Genomic DNA, 18,292 nt, shown 5'->3' on the forward strand with positions numbered 1-18,292 from the left:
ACCCCGTCTACAGATGGCAGCTAATTGGCATTTTGGGCGCACAGCTGCATCTTTAGCTTCGCCGCCAAGGTGTGGAAACAAGGGGGAACCACTCTTTGTTAATTAGACACAATGAAAAAAAGGGGGGGGGGGGGGAACGCACACACACAGACACAGTTTGTTGTCTTTTGCATCCTGTTTGTTTGTTTTATTCCATTTTCCACACCCCCCAACCCCCAAAGAGCTGGCACGGTTACAAAACCAATTTGCACACAATTCACACTGCCTGGTTAACCGAGAACTAATGATAAAGATGGTAAACACTCTGCTTACGCTTGCTTTGCCTACAAAAGCCCTGAAGGATGCCAACTGCGCAATGAACATGCCGGCAGTGAGGTGCGAAGCCCCAAGCCCCCCCCCCCCGACACGACGCTAGAACAATCAGCGAAGCTCCAAGCGCATTAGCCGTGCTAAATAAGCCTTACGTTGTTTGCTCCTACTAGACAAACGTGTAGTGAAATCCATTGCTGAGAGGGGGGGCAGGTGCCTGTATACCAGCAGCCGGCGGGGGGGCCGTGGGACCGCACACCTGCGGCAGAGCTGGGGGGGCACACAGAGCAACAGAGCCCCATCAGGTAGGGGGGCACGGAGAGAGCCAGACCTACAGCTGGACACTGACCCTGCGGCCCACGTGGCTCAGACTCCTCAAGCGGCCGGTTTGGCATCTAGCAGTTTGCAGCAGCGTTCAGCAGCGGTCACGGCCCCCCAAGGCTTGTAGAACTACAACACCCTTCTGGATTTCATAGCACGTCTACCCGAGGTAGAGCGAGAGCAAAAAAATGCACACGCGATCGCCACCTGGAACGTTTTCGTGTTCTCGGACAAGTTCTCCAGGGTACTGGTGCTTATAATTACTTCGACTGCCATGCGGAGTATATGCGACGCATCTGAAGTTGATGGATAGGTTTTACCGTGAATGCGCGAGGGCGACGCGGGGAAACGAGCTGCCCGTGACGGCGGGAGGAGCGACGGCTACGCCTATCCGGCGAACGCCAAGATGAAAAAGGCCCCGGCGCCCTTTCATGCCAGTTCAGAAAGGCGTTCAAAGGGCAGCCGCAGAAAAGCGGCGTCGTCCGGAGCGGAATTCAACGGGGCCATTGATCAGCTCCTGAAACGGCCTCTTGAGCGAAGTCCTCCCTGTCTGAAGATCTAACATGCTGCGCAATTAGAAGCGTCTTTTACACATTAGATCCATGCTGATAAGTACTGATGTGGACTGGTCCCCGCAAGACTTGCTGTTCATGCTTCTTTTCTTGATCCCAAGACCTGGATGGGAAGTAAACTCTCCTCTATTATACCTGAGGTTACCTTGCAGCCGTCAGTGTGATGCAAAACAAAAATGCCTTCAAACTGTCAGCTAGTCCTCCAGGATGACACCAACATTAAATACATAAGCCACACAGCCATCTGTGTGTACGATTTTGTTTGGGGAAATACCTATTTTTTAAAGAAAATATAGCTATGCATTACATTACCTACAATATTTGCCACTATTTCGAATTTACAACAACATATAGAGTTAGGTGTATAAATGTATTTGGACAGCGACGATTTTCTTCAGCATTTTGGCTCCGTACGCCACCACGATGGATTTGAACGAAACAATCGAGATCCGCTTTAAGCGTAGCGGATCTAATTCATGTCTCCTAGCGCAGGTTTGAAATAACAACCTGTACCAATCGCGCCGTTTGTCACGCGACGTTAAAACGATTTGCCGCCGCAAGTCGCAGAGAACCGTACGCACAAGATCAACACAGAGAGCCGCTGCACACGTTTCCGTCGGTGATTTACGCACGCGTTAAATATTTCCTATTTTGATACGTTACCTTCGCATTGCACCTCAACGCAGTGAACACCAGTGAAAACGCAGACACCTGCCTGAAGACCAGGCTGCGAGTCTCATTTCCCAAGGCCACGTACGGTGTCCTTCCACTTCCTGCTTTTAAACTGGGCTTTCATCTGAGCCACAAGGCGGTTTTATAAGACAACACAGAGCGATGGCGGCTCAGGTTCAGCTGTGTCGTACCTGCAACCTGCTTGCTCTTCTGAGAGGCCTCAGACGCCAGAGCGTACGACATGGTGATGATACGCTCTTTCTCCTGCAGCGCGTGGTCCAGGTCCGCAAAGTCCGGGCTCGCCAGCCCTGCAGACGGCTGCACGCTCTGAACGCTGTGGAGAACTCAATCTCAGCACGTCGCCACCTCTCAGTTCATTTACTACCGTTGAACACGTCATTGAAAGAAAGTCAAGGATCTCCAATAAAGACAGTCGTGCGGAGCCGAGTTCAGCACGGCATGTTGACGTAAAGCACTTTTTTCTTTTGTACTTCGAGATGTACGGCACTTTGGAGAAAAGCGTCTGCTAAATGAATACATTTAAATGTACAGTCTAGAGTATATGGTGCATTGGTTCGCTTACTCATTTAAGTGACACTTTTCTTCCAAGCAGCTCAGCGTTAAGCTACTTATTTACCGATTTGTACAGCTGGGTAACTTTACAGGAGCAATTTTTAAGGTGAGAACCTTGCTCAAGGGTGTTACAGCTGCAGGTGTGATGGGAACCAGTAACTTTTGGATCCAAAGGCAACAGCTCTAACAGCTACACCATCAGCTGTCCTCTATCAGCTGCTCTTTGCTATACAAACTGTTAAATTTTACATTTTTCAAGAAAAAAAAAAGCATTTTATCGATGTTTATTTAATTTCAATGTCCTTCACTTAATCTATTTTCTGAATTTTCCATCTGTAACTCAGCTATTTTTATAAATAAAGCCAATAAATGGCAGTATAATGCACCCAAACAAGTGTTGGACCACCTTAATTCAACTCACTCCCACAGTGTTCACAACTCATGGTTACAATTCCTGGGGCTTTCTGTGTGTCGGAGATCATTTACAAGATGAGGAACATCACTCGTACTAATACTCTTAATGTTTCATTAAACTGCATTGAACAACAAAGTTTTTATTTTCAGTCATTTCAAATGAGTTTTTGTATGTACCTTAGTTAATACAATTAAATGTCTTAACGTACTTTATTTACTACAGGTGTATGAAAGATTTTTTTTTTCCAGAGCTTAACCTAGAAATAAATTAGTTTGAGTAATTGTGGTCCTCACGATTGTGTAGTAGTACAACAAAACAAGCGATAGACTTTCAGTCCCAGTTATGTGTATATAGAGGAGCCAGCGTATACAGTGTACTAGATATGTGCCGACTGTTGTGTATATACGGCATTTCAGTTAAAGCCTAGAAAATTATCAATGTTGAGTACAGTATCAAATACATATAAAATGTCAATGTGCTGCAATAAAGGATCTCAGTCATATACAATAGGTGGCATATATGTACATCTATTCGCTGGAGCAAAGATCTCCAAAGGCGGCTGGTGGTACCTGGACTTTGCTAGGATGCTCTTGATGCGCTCCACTTTGCGGTACCGGGCCTCCATCTCCTGCTGGCTAAGTGGCTCCTCGGGCTCCATGTCAACATAACGTTCGGGGATGCACACCTTTTGGGGCTTGGACAGCTGCCAGGACAGAGACATTGTCACCACTGCTACAGTGTTTTAAAGCATCCCATCTCGACCACTGCATAGATCCTTGACCTTAACTGTCAAGATAAATGTCCATCCATCCATCCATCCATCCATCCATCATCTATAAACACTTGTCCAATGCAGGGTCACTGAGGCCCAGAGCCTATCCCAGAAGCATGGGATGTGAGGCAGAGTACTCCCTGGACAGGACACCAGTACATCAACAGGACAACCACACACACTGGGGTCTTAAAGAACACATGAATCACGGCATGGCCAAATAGGGTCTATATGTATGTTCCACATACATACTGTACCTCGCGGCTCAGATCCAAATCGTAATCGAGTGGTTCCAGGTCCAGTTCCCGCTCGGGTTTGGCGAGAGCGGTCAGCCACTCGTCTGACTGTGACCGGGGCTGCTCCCGGTGCTCGGCGGGTCGCTCCTCGCCTTGAACTGCCCGCTCCAACAGCCGGAGGTCAAACTCCTGCTCCCGCCTCCACTGGGAGGGGATGAGAAGCGGCCAGAAAGAAAAGAGGGATGCAGCACAGAGCAGCACCCACCACCACAGCTTAGCTGGTATGTTACAATGGTCACAGCTGTCATTACACAGACCGACAGGGTATGGCTGAGGTACGGACCGGTACAAACATACCATGTACATGGTACATTCTTTTCCTAGTGTCCATATTTGGAATACTAGTCTGCTAGTTTGCTTTTCCACATAGTATTCATAATCACAGAATATCCACTTATGATACATAAGTTCAATTTAACAGTATCTTTTTAAAAAAAAAAAAAAAAAAAAAAACCATTGATGCAGAAAATTACAGCTAGTTTTCAAACATTATGAAATGTACAAAAACATACACGCATGCAGAAACACGCAGAAACATACATCGTGCAAACCGGATACAAGGGGTGTGTGGTGTCAGCATATTTCACACCCAAGCTCTCAGACCCCAGCATGCATCACCCCTGCACAGAAATCCATCCTGCAGTTAAAAAAAACTACATCCTAGGCGTTGTTGTGCTTACGGGACAGAGGAAAAAAGTGAATTGTAAAACGTCAAATACCATTTATATATTCATTACACAGCAATGGAGAAACACAGCCAGCGTTTATTTACTGGCAAAGTTTTTAAGTGCAAACCTCTACGTGAAACAAATGAATATAATGGAAGCTGTGTAATCAATATTTCATTTGTGGGGTTAGTGTGCAATTAGTCGTGAGCAGGTAGATCGTTAGCGAGAGCTTCAGCCTCAAGCACCGATGAAGGTGCTCCGACGTCGGCGCCGTCCACCTGGAAACGCAACCTGGCCGCTCTTCTCTTCCGCCAGTCCAACTGCAATTTTGCTTTACGAGAGCACAACCGCTCGGCCAGCCCCCTTCCGAAACCAGAATGCGAACAATTTGTTTAAGAGCGATGCTGCGAACGTTCAATTCGAAAAACGCGGTCGGCGTAAAAACCGGAACGAACGCGAGCGTTCGGAAGCGCATCTCCAAGTGCAGCTGCGAATTAACAAGCGCACGCTAAGTGACGGCGTATAATTGGCGATACTTTTTGCATGAAGCAACATAAAATACGAATGCCAAGTTAAAATCTGTGCCAATAAACCTGAAAGTTACAGCACATGGAGCAAAGGGTATATCAGTCACAGGAGCACATTTTACCCCCCGTCTGCTCAGGATTTGCCAGAAGCATCAGAGTATGTTAGCGGGGGACCTGTTTGGAGGTTTCCATCTCCTACACCGTGGTTATCATAGACCCATTGCTGGCAAGAGAGATGCCAGATCGGCCACTGGAATGAGGGACCGTGTCCGGGGCCCCGAGAGCACAGCCGACACGACAGGAGCGCAGCAGAAATTAAGAGCGCTAGATAACGTACAACCCTGAAACGTCCCTGTAGTGCTGCCAAGGAAAGAGCGGAAGCGTTCAGAATGACAGCAGTGGTCTGACAACAGGGACTGGAGGTAGGGGTAAGCGCAGGAGACAAAGGGAAAGGTGGGGTGGTGTAACACGTCGCATCCCTCGGAGGAAGGAGTTCACGAAGCACTAAAAGCAAATTTTAGGATCCGACCCCAGCGCGGAAGAATACATTGTGTTCCAGGTCCCTCATTGTTATTGTAGTTTTAAATAAAATAAAAAAAAAAAAAAAAAGCCTCGCGCTTCAACACCTCCTGTCTTTGCATGCACGATGACCTGCACCGCAGATCACTTGAAAGCAGCATTTTAAGCTCACCTCTCACACCGTCCTGCACCCTTTAAAAAAGGTGTGTAAAACACAGCTTTAAAAACACTCCTCCAGAAAATATGGCTCAGCAGTTCTGTGAAGAACATGTTTTTGCGTTCTTCCAAAGCAAGGCACAGAATGCTTCACCTGCCAGCAGCAGTACCTTTAAAAGTGCTTATATTAAAGGGACAGCCCTCTAGTGCTCGCTTCCCGGCCGTACGACTGTCAGCTTTGCCTTCCCTTTACGCCACTATCTCCGCACAACCCGCTCGCTTACGTGCGGCCCCTACAAGCCGACCCCCCCTCTTCGGGCGAGAAACCGTGCTGCTCCAGCCGATCGCCTGCTGCGAAAAGGTTAACGTGTTACGGGAGAGACCCGAAAGACGGCGCAGGTGCCAGCCGTGATTCGGCCGCTCTAACGTACAGAGCCCAGGTCAGCGGAGAGCGGTCGTGAGCAGGAGGAGCTGGCACGGGATGAGGCACCCTGGCGATCTCCCTGGCTCAGGGTGCGCTTGCGCTCGCGGACCAACGCCTTCTGGTGTCGCTTCATGCGCTCTAGCTGCTCATCGGCGCTCATGCGGCCCCCGCGCTGCGGCTCCGAGTAGAGCCTCTCCAAGGCGCTCTTTGGTCTCTCCTGGGTGGGGTGAGGGTGACGGACGGAGGAGACGGCAGAGGGCACAGAAACAGGAGAGGGTGTGAGAAATAATGTCACAGGGAGAGGTGCAAGAAAAATCGGGGGGGGACGTGAGAAAACGTGAGGATGATACCAGGAGAAGAGAGGAGTTACAGGAAAATGGAGAGGGAAGAAAGAGGAAAGTGAGAAAACATAAGAATGACAAGAAAGGATTGAAAGTAAGATGGAAGAGCGTCAAAAGTGCAAAAAAGAGAATATGAGGAAAGTCGACAAAGTGGAAAAAGAAATAGAACAAGGCAGGAGGGAGATACAGGAAGGTGGGAGATATAGGTAATACGTAGATATGGAAATGAGTAAACTCAGAGGAGCGAATATGGACAGAAGAGGAATAGCATGATTGCAAAAATAAAATTGAATGATGAGAGCGAGGAAGGAAAAAGGAAGAGAAAAAGAGAGGAAAACAGGAAAGAGACGTCCCATAGGTTCAACTGCATTTTTGCATTTCTCATGAGAGCATCGTTATGGGGGGGGAGGGCAAACCACAGCATGCTTACTCAAGCCCTGTGGTACCAACAGAACTTCAGCTCACAAACACAGCCCGGAGTGATTCACACCCTCGCGGGTCCCGGGGTGCCATTTTTATTCGGCTCAGCAATTTTTTGCACTGGGTGCCGTGTGTAATGCGATCCGCTGATGCTCACTCACTGATGCACTTCTCCGAGCACCGAGCGGTCTGCAGAAAACACTGTAGCGAGCCGCACCATGACTGCAACCGGTGGACAGCAGCTGTGGCCGCACTTCCACTCCACATAATAATTTTGCCCAAAGCAACTTAGCGTTAAGCTTTTTACAACTACAGTGAAATACCCATTAATACTACTGGGTAATTTTTACTGCAGCATTTTAGGTTTAGTACCTCAGTCAAAGACGGTACGGCACGAGGAGGATTTGAACCTCGTTCCTTCAAGTCCAAAGAAAGTAAGCACGCACTACGTGAGCTGCTGCCTTACTGCTCCGCCACAAGTCTCACCTTTAGGCCAGATGCCGTGGCTCCTCGTCTCAGAGTGACGTAGGATGAAATGTTCGTTGACTGGTTAAGTCTGGATGTTGAGCCAGCTAATCCTAAAAGAAAGGTCCAGACCACATGAAGATGCTACCTAAACCTTGTCTATACATTTTTCTAATCATACTTCCAAAAGTAAAATTGTGAGTGCTCTGCTGTAGGAGAGCACCACCAGCATCTCGAGCCCTGCCTTTGCTTGGTAGGGTCTGATATCCGCCGCCGTTGGACCCCAGCATCCCCCCATTTGCCAAATCCAGACTTCCCACCCCCAGCAGCTCCGGCTCGCTCAGGTACGACCGGATCTCCACCTGGGACAAGAGGGCACACGCCGTTATAGACACTCACATGCTGTGTTTTAAACTTGACACAGCTTTCCAACAGCGTGGACACTCAGACCTTGTAGTCGCCATTGACGTAATGTCCGATCTCCCGGTCTCGTTTGCGCTCGTCTGACTGTCGCTTGAGGCCACGCACGGATGTGTGTCGGATGACTGACGTCTCCTTGGGCAGCGGAGGCACGGCAGGAGGCTGGTCCTCAGGACTGTACAGCTGGGGCAGGGGTGGTCGAGGAGGAGCATCCTCCTCAGCCTGTGGGCCACATAGGAAGACACATTACAACTTTTCACACACACTTAACCTGCTCTTTCCAGCAATGGGGGCCTCTTCTGCAGTTGATACTGCTGAGGATGCACCTGCATCGTCTTCCAGTTAGAAGGCATCACTCACCCACTTTGGCACAAACTTCTGGAGCGAATGGGCCTGAGGAGCCCAGCCCGGCTGCTGCAAAGGCTGCCGGGAAGAGCGGCCCTCAGGGGCAAGGCTATGCTGGGGAGATCTGACATCCGCAGCAGACGTGCCCGTGGGCAGTGAAGGCACCAAAGACGGAGACACTGAAGGCACAAGTTTTCTCTCTGTAGAGCCACAACAGCAGGCAGGCAGGTAGGTAGGCAAGCACGGGCGCACGCACGAACGTACACACAGACAGAGAGAGAACCTTTTGAATAGAAAGGCCAAGTTCACGATGACAGCACACACTTGCAGCCAACTGGCAGTCAAGAATTTTCTCACCGGGGTTCTGCACAGAGTCTATAGTGACTTGGTAGTTCGCTTTGCTGGAGCTGAGCCCTGCCATCACATCCTCGATCCTCCAGAGCTCCTTCCTCATCTGAGTCTTTTCCTGCTGCGAAGACACACACGTAGACTCTCTGATAAGGGCGGACTTGACCACATGCCATTCTGGCTTCTTCTAAACTGTTTGTGGCTCTTCATTCAATCTAGATGTTTCCTCTGCTGGTCAGTCCTTAACCACCCAGACAATACAGTGCTGATAACCTGAGAGAGAGAGCTGCGGCTCATTTGATTCTGCAGAGCTTCTCTCAGCTGCTCCAGGTCGGTTTCCAGGTGGCCATACTCCCTCCAGGCATTTTCCATTTCCTATACGAGAGACACCAGTTCAAGCTTATGTAAGAACTCAGTCAATTCACAAAAATATACATTCGCTGCTAACTACATGCGAATGCACCAATATTACATTTGATGGCCTCGTTACCTTCAAGGTGCTAACAACATGAACTATCGAGGGGCCCTCCCAAAGGGTGGTTTTGGTTTGGGCCACAACAAACAGCGCCAGGCTCACCGTGGACAGCTGGGAGATTTCGGCCCGGATATGCACCACATCCTCCTGCAGTAGCCTCTGCTGGTAGGCGATCTTCTCGGCATGGGCCGGCTGGTCACAATACTTTTCCATCTGCTGGTGAGACACATCCAGCACTGACTCCAACTTGTCCTGATGAGAGGGAACCACAGAAGGCAGTCAGCACCACTATTCTCCTTTCACAAAACAGGGGGGCGCTCTATTCCTGCCATCTGTGCGATCAACAGATACCATGCAGCATCTGTTCTTGACGTTACAGTCAACGTACGACAACACAGGTGAAAAACGTTGGGACCAACGCAGGCAAACTCCTTCTCTCTAGTACCTTGTCCTCCTTCAGCGTACGAATCCTACTCTCAAGATGTTGGAGGACCTTGTCCTGTTCACAGAGTCTGCTCAGCTTCACCTGCACAGGAGAAAAAGCCACTTTACACCAGCCACTGGCTGCGTGTTCACTCATGGATCCTCCTGGGAAACATTCATCACCTAGCAGACACTTCTCCCTTTAAACTTCCTTTGCGCTTTCCTGACAATTAGTTTAAGCATCTTGCTCAATAGTACTATGAGATCTTGTTGGATGTGAACTGGCAGTCAAGTGATTAACATATCCTCAGTCACTGTGCTACCATTACACTACCTTGCATTTCATGGGTATTGTCCCCTCAAATATCTGAACACCTCAAGTCTGATATTCTCCATCTGCTATTCACCAGCTTAATATGGAAATATTTAAATATGAAGCATCCTTCTTTTTGCAAGCCCTACAAATATTGTTGTTTATTCAGAGCCCTGGAAACATGTGGCTTAACAGCCAAGACTACTGAAGATCCCAACTTTAGAATATCCAAGGTTTCATCTACAGCCTCAGCATTTATTGGATGCAACATTTTTTCTCTATAAAAAGTGGGTTAGATTTTAAAAACAAAACCAAGTTGAAGACAGAAGGGGGGAAAGAGAAAGAAGAGGAAAAAAAAAAAAAAAAAACTTGAGTGCTTGACTGCCTAGTTTAGAGTTTCGCACACAGTGATTTTTTTTTTCCAAAGCTATTTATCATTCTGTTAAATTAATAATTAAGCTGTTTTTATTTCGCTGCAGTGATATTGTTGTTTTAATTATATCAAATATTCATCACTCAGACAAATAGAGCACTCTTATAAATTGTTAAACTGGAACCATCTTGCTGATGAAAAGGCAGGACGTCCAGCTTATACACCTCTGATTGTATTAGAAATAATCAAATAAATCAAAAACACAAGGATTACACAAATCAAACTGAAAAATTTAACAACTCAAAATACAAAATCCCATTGCATGTATTTTTCCCTTTAGATTGAAAGCAAGATGTAAAAGCTCTCGATGATCATCTCCTCTCTGTATGCAAGATACTCCTCCTCCCCACGGCATTCGTTTGTTTGTTTGTTTGTTTGTTTTGGGGCTTTTGTTTATGGCGGCACCCGCTGTGTAAAGAGTACCGAAATGTGTGTTTCAGTAAAAGGCCGTTTGCAAGAAGAAGAAAAGATGTGAAATGAGGGCAGGCATTTTCTTTTTTTTTCTTTTTTTTTTTTTTTTTTTTTGGGTGGGGGAGTAAGCGCAGTGTTCAAAAACAGAATTCAATACTCACATCCACATCACTTTCAGCTATCTTTACTGGTCTCGGAGTTCTGTCTTTTAAAGGTTCTCGCCCAGTAACCTGACAAACATAAAAACGTGAGTTTTTTTTGGTTAATTCAATTTTTTTTAAACAATTTTTACTAAGCCATTTCTAACACTAGCTCGCCACTGAATAAAACTACATCTGCTTAAATTACATCTGAATATAAAGTGCTGGGTAGTATCTATGCTATAAAAAGTTACATTAAAATAAAAATGTTAATATAAAGAACACTTAAAAGCTGCTGTTTAGGATGTATGTGTTGTTCAAAGTGCATTTTCCATTGTTTTGTTTAGGGAAAATGTCACGTGAACCAGGCTTAACACCTTTTATGACCATACCCATAAAAACCAGTCCTCGCAGGAAACAAAACTCAATGAATTAACCTTAAAAATACACCCAGTAATAACAGCAAGAGTAATTGAGGGTTTTGTGTTTTTATAAATTAATTTAGACCGACTCCTCATCTCACAAACAATAGGAAATGGAAATGTCTTAATTTGTTAAAAGAAAATAAAACTTGCACAGCAGGACTTTAATGTTTATTATGAGACTCAAGCAAGTGAAGTAACACAAGCAAAAATAAAACTGAAAATGTTTCTTTGAAAATTTAGAACTTGACCCGAGTAATACGTGGGACCAGCGTACAACGAAATTCCAGCCTGTTTGAACTGGGATATATTTTCAAGGAGATCTTTTTCATTTTGAATGCATCACTCTTATTGCAACAACAACTTTAAAAAAGGAAATGGCAAGTAGCGCCGCGTGCAGCTGGGACCATGCGGAAAGCAGCCATTTCAACACACGCACACCCTGACGGCGATACAACGGCGTGCCTTCCCATACAAGATCACAAAGCAGCTCAGCGTACGTGATGCCAGAATGCAGCATGTTCTCTCACAAGAAACATAAATACATTCACAGCTTTGTGAGCACGTGGTCCTTACGTGGGAATGGGAACGAACAGTTTGGGCCGACTAACACATTGTCAACCATTAGGATCAACGGTTCAACACTTTTTGATCTGCAGTTTAAAGACACGCACAAGAAACAGAAGGCTGAAGGTTGTGGATTTCCTTGCTTCTCATAAATCAGTTTTCAGTTCAAGTGCTCAGAGCTCTTGAATGTGATCAATACGCAACAGATGATTCGTCGACCCAAAAAGGAAACGACAGTAATATATGATGGTGAGCTGTAGCACTGCTTCAGAAAGAGCAACCACAAGGAAGCACTCCACCCCTCTTTCCCATCAGTACTTGCTGGAACAGGTGAGATCCAAAACCGGTTCAAGTCAAACATCTAGTTTAGGGCTACGTAAACTCCCAGCTTGCTCTCAGGGGTAGACCCATGCCTGCTGTGTTGAAAACAATGAGTAATACAGTCTTTTAAATTTTTTTTTTTTTTTTTTTAAAAACAGAACACGTTGTCATTACCAACTTGGATTTTTTTCTATGCACTTGTATGCTTCATACACGTCCAATGCACCACAGTAAGATGCCATGGAAATTTCAAAAATGTTACAAATTTTGCTCCACCTTGGGCGTCCGTCTTTGAGAACAGACCTACATGTACCTGCTCTAAGGATTCAACTCCCAAGAGCACGATGAAGCATACTGTGGTGCATTGTACCGGCACCACGTTTGGTGCCCATCAACAAATAGTCACGCGCATGACACCGAGGAATCAAACACTTGATACGCGTCATTGAACCCTGAACCAACCATCTTGCAGTATTGACACATGACAACTTGCAGTAAGACCTAACAGTTCACGTTGCAATAAATCAGATTTGACAAATATCTTGAAAAGTAGCTAGTCACACAAATGTAGTGCTGAAGTTTCTCTACCTGCTAAAAAGTTAATGGAGGTTATTAACAGCCAGAATCTTGTGCTACTGAGAGGCACGGCAGAGTTACAGACAAGACAGCTAGGAGAGCAGGTGAAGGGTGGAATCTAAAGGATGTAAGACGGAGGTCAAAGCAGGTCATGAGGAGGAGCGGCAGCAGGAAGAGGCATCTCTGTTTTGGCAGCACTCCCACCTTCAGGTCGAGATACTCCAGGTCCTTCTTCAGCTGCATGTAAGTATCATCGGCCTTCAAGTGGGGAGCGAAGAGACAAGTCATGTAACAGGAAGTGGCAGAGTGCTGTATGAGCATGTCTCACCACTATATGGCCCACAATATGGTCCCTTCAACCACGATCAGGTAAGGTGACTCTTGATCAGATCACCACTGATCAGCATTTTATCATCTAATCAATGGCCTCATTGCGTTTGTTACAGAAATTAAAGTGGAAACTGCATGGTTTTAGTAGCTTGGGTCTAAACGATCGCTTATCTTCAACACAAAGCCGTTCTTACAGATTCCGAAGCGTACTTCCCATGGTGCCCGCTGCACTTCATTTGTTCAAACAGTCGAACTAGTCGTCTTTTAAGGTTTTTCCTCATCATTTCATGTTTTTAGATGCCAAACCACCAAAACAGGATAATGTACCATAACTTCAATAGATGGAATCTATTTAAATTAAACCTACTGTATACTCCAGAGTGCATGCCAGCCTAAAACACGCATACTTTCGCACCAGATCTCTTTAGGAACATGAACCCTACTAATAGGAATCCAATGTTGGATTTGAAAGTGGACAAGTCTTTTCTGCTGTTAACATGCAAGTTTAAACTAGGTCCTTGATGATCAAAAACTGAACAAAACAGCCCTTTTAGGAAGGGGGGGGGGGAATTTTCTCAAACTCTTTTATGCTACAGTAGCTTGCAAACAATTCACAGAGCAAAATTTTACTTATTAGATGAAGTTACTAGCTTTTTTTCTCATTGGTCTGCTGACCAACTGTTTCAGATATGCAGGCGAAAGCACAGCATCTTTCAAGGCAAACATTTCCACGACTCTGGAAATAAGCCATCTGAAGCAACTCAGAAAAATTCAGTGGAATTTAGGAGGCGTAATGCAGAGCAAAATGCAAGAGGCAGAAGGCAGCAGTCAGACACACGCAGCCTGAAGCACCAAGCGCTGCAGTTTGCGCTGGTGGGAGCATCAGATGAGCAAAGGTATGACCCCCCCCCCCCCCATGCTGGCACACAGCAACCAAAGGATAACGTAAAGAAAGCAAGACCACGGGTCTGACAATCTGATGGAAGAGATGCCTGCCATGCGCTCTCAGGATGGATGGGCAGGGAAGGGGACCCTGACCTGGAAGCCCGGCCCGGAGACAGCACCGAGCCGCTGCAGTTGGGCCAGCGTGTCGTTGCGAACACTGGCCATCTTGGCCTGGTGTCTCCTGAGCTGGATGAGGAGCAGAGTCAGCTCCTCTGGCTGCAGGCCAGGTTTGAAGGGGCAGAGAAAGGAGCACTTCATTCACGTAACTCTTAACGTGAGACCGCACGAGTGCAGGAACGGGGAAAGGATGCGGCTGTCGACAGATCGCCATTCAACCCGAATGGTCGGCACACAGATTGATATGAACCTTTTACATAACTCAGCACGCGCAAGCACTATTCTGCAACTCCAACCCACAAAAGTCTACGGGGGCACTTTCTCTGTGGTAATAATCAGCATATAAAAATTGTGCATGAAAGGAGTTTTAGTACATCTCAAACTGCAGAACGGTTTTCACAGTATTTTGAAATTCATCGCACATAAAACATTACTACCTATAAACCGAAAAATGCATTCATTCGTTACGCAGAAGACGCTTCAAGTGAGGCTCCTTACCGTTTTGCCGTGCAGACTGGGGGCACTGACCGTGTGCGTTATGTACCCCATGGGTGGCATCGACCGCCTCTCTATCTGAGAAGTCTAAAAGAAAAATAAGCACAAGAGAAACCAGCTTCACTGTTTATTTGCAGCCACTATTCCTGGCTCAAAATCACTGCAAAAACTACCCATCAGGAGTTCACCGTAACATCTGTAGAAAAGGCCCCATTTGTTAAGTCAAAATCAAGGGATAGTGTTTGGTAGGCCACATCATGTTGATCCTTCATCAGATCTGCTTCCCATCAATAATCAATACACAGTCGGGCCACATCCAGTTGCTAATGGAAGACGACTTTGTAAAAGTCAGTTTTCAAAACTTAAGTAATGCTGATCAGGCCATATCTGCTTCTTTCTATTCCCCAGCCCAGTTATTTGAATTAGCTGCGGAGAGGGAGCCTTTGGAGACTCAATCGCCACAAGGTTCACAGAACTGCCAGAGTAGGACTTACCACCCGGGTCTTAAAAGGACACAAACAACAAGAGATTTAATTAGTTACACATAAATTACCCGCAACCTGCACTCTTAAAACAACATTTGTTTGCTACCAGCAAGAGCAGCATCACAAGTCTTCTCGGCGCCAATTCCCAAGGCTCCGCTTTTTTGCTGTATAATAGGTTTTTTATTTAAATGAGAGATCAGACCAAAAATACATGCTGCTGATATTAGAGAAAAGCGGCTCAGTTATTGGGTGTTAAACGGCCTTCAGCACACTGTGCTGGCCTCCGATAGCGTTTGCTTTTTTTTTTTTTTTCCTTTAATGATACGCTTGCCATAACTCCCCTGGACCAGGAGGGAAAACACAAACACACACGCTCGCTAAAGAGAAAAAAAAAAATGAATACATAAACAAACACGCCGCTCTACAAAGCTGCTAGATGCACCAAAACAAAGTTCCTCTACAGAGAGGAATAATTACTCGCAAGAGGCTGATGGTTCCAACCGTCCGCTTCTGCAGTCACCCTTTTAAATATATCCTCAGCTTGACCCTTTAATAAAAGGCACCCCTGCGGTGAGAAGGGATTCCCCCTCAAAACGGCATGTGCTCCAGCACACTGCCGAGCATTTAATTGCGGAGATGTAATTAGTAATGTCAGCTCATGAAAGGAGCACGGCGGACAGAAGAGTGATGTGAGCAACAGGCTCGTTCCGACACCGCTCACTTTCAGAATCGTTTGCTCAACGATGGCCCGTGGGGAAAAGTGAGGAACGTTTCCACATGTGGGAAAGAAGGCCTTGGGGGGGGGTGTGTTGAAAGACAGCTGGTCATGGGCTGCAGCAGCACCTGGCAGGCGGAGACCGTGCGAATCCAGTGCTTCTCACAGTGCCATGAAAGGGCTCCCCTCTGCTGGCTTTCCCAGACAAGTCCCTGCATCCACAGCCACTGTAAACAGCCCCCTGGGGGACGCCGCGGGATCTCATCACCCCCAGCGATCCGATCCGTTTCTCACAGGATCACGGAAACCGCTTTCTCGCAGGAGAACGGCGCTTCTGGACGAGCTCATTTCTCACCTTGGAAAGTTGGGCACGGGCCACTCGAGGGGAACTCGGGGGGGCTACGTCCACGGCCGGCCTCTCGTCCGGCGGCCGCACGGTCACTCGCTCCGCAGGTGTGTGAGGTCTGCGCGGGGAAAGGCCCCTGGAAGGAGGCCCCGGAGGGGGGATGTCACACGGGGAGGGCGGAACAGAGACGGAGCGCGGCACCTCCAGGGTGACCCGAAAAGTCCCGCCGTCGGTGTACAATGGTGCTGTGGGGCTGCCGTGCCGGAACTGTTGCCGCTGCTGCCACTCGTACAGCTGCCACACGGTGCCCTCCTTGGTGGCAACTCGCTCATCAGCTGACATACGTAGGTGGCTCACGCGGTCCGCTGCATATTTATAGTCGCTGGGCAGGTCGCGGGGTGCCGAAGGGGGAGTCCCGCCAGGTGAGCGTCTGGAGGACTTCGGCAGCAACTGATAGGTGTCTGTGCTGCCAGCCTTGGGGTGCAGAGGAGGAGTCCTCCGGGACAGCACGCGCTCAGGGGCAGGAAGGCTAGAAGTACAGCAGGACGCAGTATGTTCAGACAGGCAGGAAGGAAGGGAGGGAGACGGGGCGCTGGCTAGTAGGCCGTCTACTGCAGGTTCATAAACATATATGCAGCCTGCCAGCCATTGTACCCTTTGGAAAGCAATTTAACCCGAAGGGATACAAAACATCACCCAGTGGTGTGAATGGAACAAATGAATGCCAGTTTAAAAAGCACTAAATAAATGTACAACAACTAAATGTAACGTTTTAAAAAATAAATAAATGAAAATGTAGCACCAGCAGGTGGTGTAGTGGTAAGAAGTGCTGCCTGGCACTCGAAGGATGCCTGGTACATACCCCTACCTGCAGTAGTACTACTGTGCAAAGTACCTTGAATTGATCCAGTTAAAGTTATCTTACTGTACCAGTGGATAATTCATTGTGTGTAGCTATTATATTTTCAGTTGCTCGGGAGAAAAGCATTGATGAAATGTAAATGTGGAAAATTTTTACATCGTCGCATTAAAGGCGCACTGTGCACGTCATCGTGTTGCAGTTTCAAAACCGGCTGTCAACAGGAAAGGCTGATGAACCGATCGCGTACGTTCGTTTGTTCGTCTTTTTTTCGTGCCCATCGCTTTAGTTCGTTCACAAAGTATCTGCACGCTTACCGTCTCAGTGCGGCTGCCGCTGCGGTGGGAACAAAAAGCGGTATCGACACTAGAGGGAGTAGTTCGCTACAACATGACCCTCTATCGTAATCCGCACAAATACAAAACTGTTTTGACAAACCCACTGATGCCGATTACCCACATTTAGCAGAACATTTTACATCATCAGCAGTGTGAATCTTTATTTTACAGTTCTGAAAACACCACCCAGGATGCGTATCCCACTGTGAAATGTGACGACGAGACCTGTGTGCGGAGACCATGTGGAAGTAGATGTGAGCGTTTTTGTGCGCTGAATGTGATGATGCTGATGATGAAGCTTGCTGGACTGGAAATGGAATCTGAACACCAGACCTGGTCACCTCCCTCACCTTTTGGCATCTCCCTTCTGCACCTTCACCCAGTTCTCCACCTGCACTAGGTTAGTCTTCCTCTGCACCTGTATACCAGCATCTGTCTGCTGGAGCAGGCCCCGCTTGTACAGCCCATCGCCGTTCTGTTCGGAGGAAAGGCCGTTCTTTTGTGCGGGGGGAGCCGAATCTGGAAAGGCCGTGTCCACGTCGCCCCCTCTGGATTGAGACCTGGCCTGTCCACGGCTCTCCGGTGGCCTTTTGATGGGGTCGTAGCGCGCCCTGTCCCCAGGATCCTCGTGGACCTCCGCGGTCTTCTCGAACCCCACCGGTTCGCCGTCCCCTTGCTTCGCCCAGTGCGAACCCTTGGTCTGGGTGGGGCTCTTCTGCTGGCTGTTGATGTGACTGGTCTGTGGAGCCGCCAGTCGCTCAACCTTGTCCGCTTCCCTGTGAGGGCATCACACAAGACCAAAACCTTTCAAAAATAAAAATTTAACACACGTTAAGGGTTCCTTCGTAACAAACGGAAAACTCACAGCGCGCCGCATCCAAGGGATCATAACCACCTACTCTCATCCCTTTTCAGAACTCTAAGTGGACAAGAAGTATCAACATCTTGTCAAATGTTTGCTGCATTAAAGGAAACAATGGCCCCTATTCAGAAAATTACTGCGCCTGCTACACGAATT

General features: G+C 47.4%; 1 protein-coding gene across 5 annotated transcripts in view; it reads right to left on the reverse strand.

Annotated features, from left to right (window-relative positions):
• plekha7a (pleckstrin homology domain containing, family A member 7a) overlaps positions 1 to 18,292 on the reverse strand; it is an 88,834-nt gene that overhangs the window by 3,139 nt on the left and 67,403 nt on the right. For 4 of the 5 annotated variants that reach the window (XM_018762129.2, XM_018762121.2, XM_018762103.2 and 1 more), the window contains 16 exons: positions 17,625 to 18,050; positions 16,087 to 16,606; positions 14,535 to 14,618; positions 10,780 to 10,848; positions 9,484 to 9,564; positions 9,141 to 9,290; positions 8,837 to 8,938; positions 8,573 to 8,684; positions 8,231 to 8,415; positions 7,901 to 8,092; positions 7,695 to 7,812; positions 7,472 to 7,563; positions 6,232 to 6,441; positions 3,892 to 4,074; positions 3,432 to 3,565; positions 2,066 to 2,208 (listed from right to left, as the gene is read on the reverse strand). In XM_018762129.2, coding sequence (XP_018617645.2) covers positions 2,066 to 2,208; positions 3,432 to 3,565; positions 3,892 to 4,074; positions 6,232 to 6,441; positions 7,472 to 7,563; positions 7,695 to 7,812; positions 7,901 to 8,092; positions 8,231 to 8,415; positions 8,573 to 8,684; positions 8,837 to 8,938; positions 9,141 to 9,290; positions 9,484 to 9,564; positions 10,780 to 10,848; positions 14,535 to 14,618; positions 16,087 to 16,606; positions 17,625 to 18,050 — 2,801 coding nt within the window. The remainder of the gene's footprint in view (positions 1 to 2,065; positions 2,209 to 3,431; positions 3,566 to 3,891; positions 4,075 to 6,231; positions 6,442 to 7,471; positions 7,564 to 7,694; positions 7,813 to 7,900; positions 8,093 to 8,230; positions 8,416 to 8,572; positions 8,685 to 8,836; positions 8,939 to 9,140; positions 9,291 to 9,483; positions 9,565 to 10,779; positions 10,849 to 14,534; positions 14,619 to 16,086; positions 16,607 to 17,624; positions 18,051 to 18,292) is intronic. The other variant, XM_018762112.2, reaches the window with a different exon arrangement.

The sequence above is a fragment of the Scleropages formosus genome, chromosome 2 (genome assembly GCF_900964775.1).
Source record: "Scleropages formosus chromosome 2, fSclFor1.1, whole genome shotgun sequence".
NCBI classification, from domain to species: domain Eukaryota; kingdom Metazoa; phylum Chordata; class Actinopteri; order Osteoglossiformes; family Osteoglossidae; genus Scleropages; species Scleropages formosus.